Source organism: Cajanus cajan, chromosome 8 (genome assembly GCF_000230855.2).
Source record: "Cajanus cajan strain Asha chromosome 8, NIPB_CcT2T_4, whole genome shotgun sequence".
NCBI lineage: Eukaryota > Viridiplantae > Streptophyta > Magnoliopsida > Fabales > Fabaceae > Cajanus > Cajanus cajan.
In genome coordinates this window covers 57,194,494-57,204,439 of record NC_138524.1, presented here as the reverse complement: position 1 = coordinate 57,204,439, position 9,946 = coordinate 57,194,494, and the positions used below count along the sequence as shown (strand labels likewise).

Here is a 9,946-nt window from a genome sequence, read left to right as displayed (position 1 = left end):
TTAGTGGCCAACTTCCCTACTCCTTCCAAAATATATTGCAAGGTAAAATCGCATTCCAAGGGAATTGGTGCGTTGGTTTGGCAATGTAACAAAGATTTGCATTATTTCAAGCTGCAAAACGCATTATCTAGTGTCGATGGTAAACTCCTGAAAGATTATTCCTGCTTGTATCACATACTAAAAGCTCAGAAAGCCCTGCACAGTGGCCAATTTCATTTCCTACACATCTTCTAGCTCTATTGTCTTTCATGCATCTTAATTCATAGTACGCCAACAATCTAGAATTTATATATAAACGGGAATATTTTGCTAAAGTAGTTTAAGATTATCAATATTTTTTGAATTTGTACCAATAAAATTTTACTTTAAATTGATATGACTTGATTAGAAGATAAATAAAATCTTGTTAATAATTATTTTTTGTTAAAGATTGAATTCAGACATTATTCGAATTATTTCACTTTGAATTCAGTTAACTTTTTAGTTAAGGATTACCGATATGATTTGGTCATTAACTAATCAACCTAGATAATATTTAAAACATATAAAGTTATTTTATTCAAAATTCGGAATACAAAGCACCTTTTTTTTTTTTTTTGGGTTTACATTCACACATCCACGATATATAAACAAAACAAAGGAGCCAAAGAGTAACGGCTACCAGAATTTGTAAAGTATATGCATCCAGTGCATCAAAATGATAGTAGCTACACCTCTTATTGAACACATACTTAATACACCTCTTAACATACTTCAGAATCAGAAACGAGTATCATCTGTTGGAGGGTACTTTGGGTGAGGTGGCTTACCATATGGTGGTTTCTCAAATGGTGGCTTCTCATGTGGTGGTTTCTCATGTGGTGGCTTCCCATGTGGTGGTTTCTCATGTGGTGGCTTATCATATTGAGTCTCATGCATAGGTGGTTTACCATACGGTGGTTTTTCATGTGGTGGCTTCTCAAATGGCGGCTCTTCATGTGGTGGCTTATCATGTGGTGGTTTCTCATATGGTGGTTTTTCATGTGGTGGCTTCTCAAATGGTGGCTTCTCATGTGGCGGTTTCTCAACTGGTGGTTTCTCATGTGGTGGCTTCTCAAGTGGTGGTTTCTCATATTGAGATTCATGCAAAGGTGGTTTTCCATATGGGGGCTTGTGAACAGGTGGAGGTTTCTTGTGAATAGGTGGTTTCTTGACTGGGGGCTTGGCATAGTCAGCAAGCCCTTGAGGGGATAGACTCAGTGTCAGTGCTGCAAGGAGCAACACTAGGAAGCTCAAGGAAGCCATGTTATTGTTACTCATCATTTTTTAGTTGGTGATGAATGACACAACCAATGCTCCTTTTTTATACTGCTTGGAGGGCCATACTCATAGTTGCATGCTACAATCTAATATTCCTTTATGACGCGGTACCGCTTCTGTTAAGGGTCCACCATTGGTGTGGATTTTTAATTATTGTGTTTGTGATTTTGTCTTCTTATGGTTGCAAAGTTGGAAAGTAAATGTGAAACAGACAAGTCCTCGAGGGCGAAATTTTAACAGCACCCACGTCCTATCTCTTTCGGAAAGGTGATAAAGTTTGAGCCATGTGACATATCATTCAATCTCTGTGGGCTCCATTCCAGCATGGGAGAGTACGAACTACCATAATATACTCACTAGAACATTCAGGTTTTGAATCCCGGTTGCTAACTAAAATGTAAACAAGCTAAGTGACGCTTTTTATAGCAGAGTATAAGCAAATTTTACTACCATGTCTAGGAATCATTATACAAACAAGACACTATAAGAATCTTTGATAACATACTATAATCATGTTTTGTAGTTTCAATGAGAGGGTTTAAGAACTCATACGAATCCATATTGAATCTTTAAATCTTTTTTCTTCTCTTACTCCATTTAATGGCGTTTTTGATGGTATGAAAAAACCCATAGAGCACCTCCAGTGGGGGTTGCTTATGGTGTAATTTAAAAATAAGAACCGGTGTTTACAAGAAACTCCTAATGGAGTCATCCTACGTGACAAGAGGAGTTCTTAATTTTTTGGCAAAGTTTCTTGAAGAAGGAACGGAGCTTAACACTATGAAGTGTAAAAATGAAGACTTTTGATTGGTTCTTCTAGAAAAAAAAGATTCAGGAAAAAAAACCTCTACTTCTCCCTCCGTCAGCCACGCGATTCTCCGGCCGACCAGGCGTGCGGCGCGCGGACCTCCGATCTGACACGCGCAGGCCTTCGAGCCGCGTGTTCTCCTTCGTCGCACTCGCGGACGTTCGGGCCGAGCGACCTCTGACCAGCCACGCGTTCTCTTCTGCCGCGCGTGTAGACGTTCGGGCCGAGCGACCTCTGACCAGCCACGCGTTCTCTTCCGCCGCGCGTGCAGACGTTCGGGCCGAGCGACCTTCGGCCAGCCGCGTGCAGCAACCTCTGGCCAGCCGTGCACACCTCTGGCCAATTGCACATTGAAGGTGAGGGTGACAGAGAGGGGAAGAGCAAGTGAGAGACCTTTTGTGAGAGGAGAGATTCAGAGAAAGTGAGACGTGAGAAGAGAGAATGAATATTTATAATAATTAATTTTATAAAAATTTATCATAAAGTGTAATATGAGGTGTCAAAAAGTATAGTATGAGTTGTAAAAAAGTAGGGGTGCTTATAAGTAATTTTCATTGGAGAAAAAATTGTAAAAATATAATATGATAAGTTGCTTATGAGTGACGTGAAACAGTGAGACCCATTTAAAGTGGTTGGGAGTTGCTTATAAGCAACTCCCATTATAAATGCTCTTAGTGTGTTTGGTCACTTCTCTTTATAAAACTGTACGCAAAAGAAGTTGGGCTCCTAGAATTTAACTCTTCTAATGTTGTCAAAAGTGAAAACAACATCCTTCAAATGATTTTATGTAAGGCAATTAATTAGTATGAGAACATAATTCAACTCATAATGAGAATATTACCGTTGAGTAGTTATTGTGATATTTTGGTTATTATTTATACCCTGATATTTGTAATGATATGTAGGAGTGTTTTGAGGGATTTTATTGAGTTGTAAATGTGTATATAATAGAGGATATACATCAAGCTACGACACATTAGTCTAGCCTTTCCTATCCTATTATTCTTTCATGGTACCTAGAGTGTAATTGGCTTACGCCCGATCCTCGCAAAATTTTGTCTTCCATTGCTACCTTCATTCCCCCAAATAATCTCCAACAAGATGTTTTAGTGAGGCTTGGAAGGACCTGCTTATTATATTTATAGAGCTGTCAAAGTGGGCTCAGTCTGGTGAGCCAACCCGGCCCACCACGGGTTCGAGCCAGGTTGGGCCAAAAACAATTTGAAAATTTTAGTACGGGCCAATTTTGAACCCGACTCACTAACAACCCGACTCACCCGAGTTGAACCCGTGGTGAGCTGGGCTAACCCACCAACCCGTAAAAAAAAAAAACCTATACTTATTGGGCCAATGCAGCCCATTAGGGTTTCATTTTTCAATTTGAACTTTAGAAATCTATAGCTGCACAGCCTGCACTCTCACACCCTCAATCCGCACCGCACAGCCACCATAGTTGCTGCCACCACACCGCATCAGCCACCATAACTGCCACACCACACCGCACCAGCCACCATAGCTGCCACCACACTGCACCGCATAGCTGCCATCGCACCGCACAGCAAGGCACCATGCTCACCAAGCACCGTGAGCCGCCGCACGCATCGTGAGCCACCGCGAGCCACCGCAAGCCACCGTGCGCACCGTGAGTTTCCGCACACATCATGAGCCCATCGCGAGAAGTTTGCCAATTTGGTTTGTTTTTAGTTTAGGGTTTAGGGTTTTACATTTTTTTTAAATTAGGTGAGCCAACCCGTTTAACCCACCAACCCGTGGTGGGCCGGGCCGGGTTCAATTTTTTTGAGCTCACTAATAAATGAGCCGGGTTGGGTTAGCCCACCAAATGCTCAACCCGTAGTGGGCCGGGCTGGGCCGGGCCGGGTTACCCGTTTTGACAGCTCTAATTATTTAAATTAGTCATCTCAAATTGAAGATACCCTTAGTATTCACGATCTTTTGGCTGTGTGGATGATATAGAACTGTGCCCAAATGAATTTCTACCTGTTACTAAAGGTAGGACTGTAGACCCCTAAAATTGTCCGGGTCGGAAATAAGACTCGAAGACTCTCGAAGATCAAAGGAAAGTCAGCCAGAAGGACTCCCAGAAGACCATAGGATGACTATCTGTAGGTTTAGAGGTCCTAGAGTAGCCAAAAATAAGAAAGTGGGAGGTTTGGAGCTCAATACGGCCTCCTTGGAGTTCAGTACGGCCGTACTGCACATTTTGTACTACAATACGGCCGTACTGAAACCAATACGGCCGTATTGAAGTTTCTGTATTTCAATACGGCCGTACTGAATTCAATACGGCCGTATTGAAGTACAAAAACTCAATACGGGCCGTATTGAACCCAGGGGCCGTACTGCGCCTCATCCCTATAAATAGGACGTCATTTGGACGTCATTCCACACTTTTTCCAGCTATTCTGGACCCCCTGGCTGAGTATTCTTGGGTTTTTGAGCAGTGCTCTGCCCTAGAAATCTCTCTGAAAGCCAATCCGACGAAGTTCTTGAATCATAAGCCATTTGCTTGAGATTCGAACGAGTCGAAGGGAAATCTATTTGATTTCCATAGTAAAAATTTTATTTTAGGGAAAGGAGAAAGCGAGCGTGTAGTGTGAAGGAGCGCCAAAAAGCCTCCTAGTTCTTTTAAATATATAAAAGCACGCTTCAAGAGGTTTTCTTCCAAAACTCGTCTTTTATTGCTTTCTTTATCGCTTTCTGATTGTTGCATTGCATGTTTAAAGCTTTCATCATGTAGATAATTCACTTAATATCGTTCTAATAAATAGGGGTAATTTAATAATTTTAAGCTATTATTCATGAAATAATCTGTCATAGGGAACCCGAAAGGGGCGTTGTGGGGTGCTAACACCTTCCCCGCACGTAACCGACTCCCTTACCCAACTCTGGTTGTAATGGCCTAAGTTGATTTGCGAAATCAATTGCCTTAACTCTTTTTCCAATGTTTTGAGTAAAACATTGGTGGCGACTCCAAGAACCCTTTTTGCGAAAACCACTAATCCATGGAGGGTCCCGCTTGGGGTTAACATGGATTGGTGAACCATTTTAATAAAATTGTTAGTTCGACAAGGCCTCAGTTTGAGAATAAGTCGTTCTAACAATCCATCATTTTTCAAACTCTTAAAAAGAGTCCGACCATCGTCGCGAATGCCAAGGTCCGTTTCGGCGGGTGGCGACAGATGGCGACTCCACTGGGGAAGCCTCGAGAGTCAGTCCCATTTAGTGATGGATTATTTCAAAATAATAGTTTAAAATTACTTTATTACCCCTCACTTGTATGATAACATGTTTATCTATTTGGCTTTAATAACTGTTGTATTTTTAAATTTACGCAATTGTTTGAAATACAAACTGTACACGAACCTTTGCACACAACAGTTCCCTCTATACCCGGGGGCATGAGTGGTAATCCATAGGGAGTGGATGTTAGTACGGCCGGTTGTCGAATGGGTCTATAGGTGCCCGTAGACCGTTGTCGGAAAACATCACTCAAGGTGATAACCATGAACTCAAGTCCGACAGTGCGTTGGAACTTTCCATCGGCTTACGACGAGAGGAATTGGGTCCCTATAATGGGGGTACCTTGGGGGCCTCAGACCGGTGAGAACAGTTAGAACCACCTTGAATATGCACTTTTCTGCAGGATACCCCTACCTCGTGATTCGCTCGTGACTGTTCGTGGATGAGTGAATTGTTTGTGCATTGATTATGTGAAATTGTTTGAGCATACATTGCATTCTTTAAACATACAACATTCCTTTTTAAAATAAGAATAAATAGGAATAAAAAATCTTCCATTACATGGTGTTAACATCTACCTTCATCACATTCATATAGGTAGTTTCCCTTTTCACCCAAAAAAAAATACAAAAAAATATACCCAAAAGAAAAATAAAGAAAAATATTATTTATCCAAACCAAGCAATATCATGCATCATCTTAGGAACATTCCAAAAACATGATAATGCTTAGTTAAATAAACACTATGCATGCATATTCACCACCATCATCTCATATCATGCATTTTATTGTAGATTATGGAGGGATCTAGGGTAATGCAAGGGCAGTTGAAGAAAGTGGACTTCTTGTTGTACCGTGCCGAGAGGTTGGATCACCTCTGTTCCTTGATGCCACGAGAGGCTCGTTTGGAGTTTGAAAAATCTTATGGACGAGTTCTCGATTTGATGAAGATATGTGTGGATCCAGCTTTTCTGAGAGCCTTGGTCCATTTTTGGAGTCTTGATCTGCATTGTTTCGAGTTCCCCCAGTTTGACTTAGTTCCTACTCTCGAGGAGTATGAGCTCATGCTACGATGGCCCAAATCAGCAGGGGTCTATATCTTCCATGGAAATCATGTGGCCGTAGAGAGGGTCGCAACTCAAGTCAAACTGCCATCACGATCATCCGCTTTAGTGGGGAACGGCAGTATCAGGGGTTGGAAACTTGCTATGATTGAAGACCACCTTTCTTCCTTGGCTGATGAGGGAGATTGGTTAGCTTTCAACAAGACTCTAGCGTTAGCCGTGTTTGGGACGATCTTATTCCCCTTTCACGCTAACACAGTGGACCATGCTGCTATGGTCGCTTTCTTCGCTTGGGACGTACACATGAAGAGTCCCGTGCCTGCCATTCTTGCCGACACCTTGCTTTCTGTTAACCTATCTCAGCAGAAGCAAGGGAAGACTATCCGATGTTGTACCTCCTTGTTGTATGTATGGGGCATCACACACTTTTATGCCTCTAGTCACCTGGGGACCTTGCCCGATCCTTTGAGAAGTTTTTCGAAGATCCCCGTACGCCGCCGATATGCTTCTGAATGGAAGGAAGAGATGGAACAGTGGAGTATTGAGCACTTCACGTGGGTTTGCCCTTGGTTCCGTCCGAGCAATGTATTGACAAGATGCGGTAGTTATCCAAGCATACCATTGATGGGCCTCAGAGGTTGCATAGCCTACTCACCTAGATTGGTTATGAGACAACTTATGAGGACTTAGATTGTTCCTGTTCAAGAGGAGCTTGGAGGGTTGTGTTTCTCCTTTGATTCCGAACATCAGAGGGATATGCACGCTGTCATTAGAGCGTGGGAGAAACCAATCTATGAGGGAGATCGAGAGCTTGGAAAGCCTCGGGTATCCGCCTCCACCGACTACGAGATATGGAGGAGCGAGAGAGGGGTGTCCCAACCATCCACCTCTTGCGCAACCACAACTACAAGGAGGTTAATACAAGAACAAGTCGACGCCTTGACCAAGAAACTGGAAATCATGGGAGCTCAGATGAGAGTTCTTGAAGAGAAAAATGAAGAATCCAGTCTCATCATTGATGGTCTACAAAGGCAATGCAAGAAGAAAGACCACGAGATAGAGCGGCTCAAGGATGAATGTGCTAACCTCAATGAGGAGGCTACTCGGGCATCCAAAATGCCAAAGGTTGAACCGAGTAGTCAACTCCAAGAAGTCAACGCAAAGATAGCACGCCTTGAAGCCGAGCATGCAAGGCAGGCACAGTTGATCAAGGACATGCAAGACGATCTGCTCTTGACTCGATCCGACACACAACAATGGCGGGAAGTTGCTCAACAACAAACCGCAAGCCTTTCCAACTTCCGCAAGAGGGAAAGGGAAGGACTAGCACAAATGGCTAGACTCCGAGAGGAGAAGGATCGAGCCGAAGACGAGTTCAATGAGCTGCAGGCCATGATCAACTATCACATTCAAAAAGCGAAGGACGCTCAGAAGATCAGTGATGATATGAGCCAAGCGGTCCATACGCAAGTTGAAGCAATGGCACGCCATGTAGAGGAAGCCAAAAACGAATGGAGAAGAAATATGAACCCGCCTGTGGGTTTTTACCGGCTTTTCTCATATTGTAAAACATTGCTTCAAAGCATTGTATGATAAGTTGTACACTTTCTATGATCAATGAAATCAAGTTTTTGATTTATAAAATCTCTCAATTGCCTTTGCATTTCATAGTCATTCATTTGCATACATCTCTCCAAGTAATTTAATAATAAACATTAATAAAAAGAAAGAATTAATCGATGCGTATGTTCAGAATGGATCGCACGCCATTTGTTATTAAATGCAAGCCAACAACCGCGCCAAGCGAGCGCACATCAACTCCGTTGTTGGTAATCAAGACGAATAAAGGGGAAGGTCCGATACCATTAAGGATCACTGCTCCAAGACCTTTTCCCTACGAATCGAATAAGGCTGTGCCATGGATATACGACATCCATTCTTCTGCCGACAGCGATATCTCTAACATCGCTGGACTTGGGGGCATGACTAGGAGTGGCAGGATCTACACTCCCGAAGATCTTCATGACAAAGCTCCCAAGAATAAAGGGAAAGAAAAAGAAGAAAAAACCGAGGAAAATAAAGAATCCGAGGAGGAGACTGATGAGCTGTTAAAATATATCCGACAGAGCGAGTACTCCATCGTGGATCAACTTCATAAGACGCCAGCAAAGATTACGCTGTTGTCTTTGATCCTATGCTCCGAACCGCATCGGCAAGCTCTGTTGAAAGTCTTGAACGAGGCATACGTGTCGCACACTATCTCCCAAGACAAGTTTGAGGGGATTGTTAGTCACATCACGGCTAATGATCACCTCACTTTCACCGATGAAGAGATCCCCGCTGAGGGACCAAATCACAACAAGCCCTTGCACATCTCTGTAAAGTGCAAGGAATATCACATCGCAAAAGTCTTGGTGGATAATGGATCTTCCTTGAATGTGATGCCTAAAAGAACTCTTGATCAAGTGGCAATCAAGGGAGTCCAAATGTGCTCGAGCAACATGATCGTCCGAGCTTTCGATGGTTCTAAAAGAGAAGTGATGGGAGAAATCACTCTTCCAATCCAAATTGGACCCACCATCTTCAACGTCGAATTTCAAGTGATGGACATTACTCCCGCATACAGCTGTCTCCTCGGCCGACCTTGGATTCATGATGCAAGAGCTGTTCCTTCTACGCTCCACCAGAAAGTCAAGTTCATAGTGGGTGACAAGCTGGTGACTGTACAAGCTGAAGATGACATACTCATCAGCAAGCCATCCACCATACCTTACGTGGATGCAGCAGAGGAAGCTCTAGAAACCGCCTTCCAAGCATTGGAGATTGCCAATGTTGAAACGTTTCCCCGAGAAATGAAGAAGGTAGCCTCCATGCTCACCAAAAACGGATACTTGCCGGGACAAGGACTTGGCAAGGATTCCCAAGGAATTCCCGAGCTACTCATCATCAAGGATAATCCGGGGAAACAAGGGTTAGGATACAACCCTAATAAAGATCAAAGGACGAAGAGGAACCAAGATCCTTCTCAACGTTCTTTAAGCCAGATCTTTAGGAAGGCCGGTTCACAAGCGTCAAGGCCGGTCGTCGTCATCAAGTGCTTTTCTCCTTCTGATAGGGATGTATAGACCTGATGACTATTAGAGATTACTCCTCGGGGACAGCCCGACCCCCGAGCCTCGATAGGGCACATGTTTCCATTATGATTATAATAAAATCATTCTTTATCATTTCTTACTGCTTCTCTTCTTGCTTACAATAAACTTCTAGGCCGCATTATTTAACCCTGTTTGAATAAGCATAAATGAGGTTAAAATTGTCTTAATAATAATAAACCCGCATCATTTTTATGTGGAAATGTGCGACAACTTAGAGCACCTTTCCTTGGCCTCGACAAATGCCATCATGGATAAAAAAGGAAATCCTAAAAACAAAAAGCTCGGCAGGAAACCCAAAAGAGGGACTGCGCAAAAATAAGAGCAAAGAACCCGCTAGGAATCCCACAAAAGGGTGACCT

At 42.9% G+C, this 9,946-nt stretch overlaps 1 protein-coding gene across 1 annotated transcript; it reads right to left on the bottom strand.

Annotated features, from left to right (window-relative positions):
* Window positions 1-534: 534 nt before the first annotated feature.
* Window positions 535-1,327, bottom strand: LOC109788728 (uncharacterized). The gene has a single exon (XM_020347536.3). The coding sequence runs from the start codon at window positions 1,300-1,302 to the stop codon at window positions 760-762; it is 543 nt and encodes a 180-aa protein (XP_020203125.2). The 5' UTR covers window positions 1,303-1,327; the 3' UTR covers window positions 535-759.
* Between the last annotated feature and the right edge of the window lie 8,619 nt (window positions 1,328-9,946).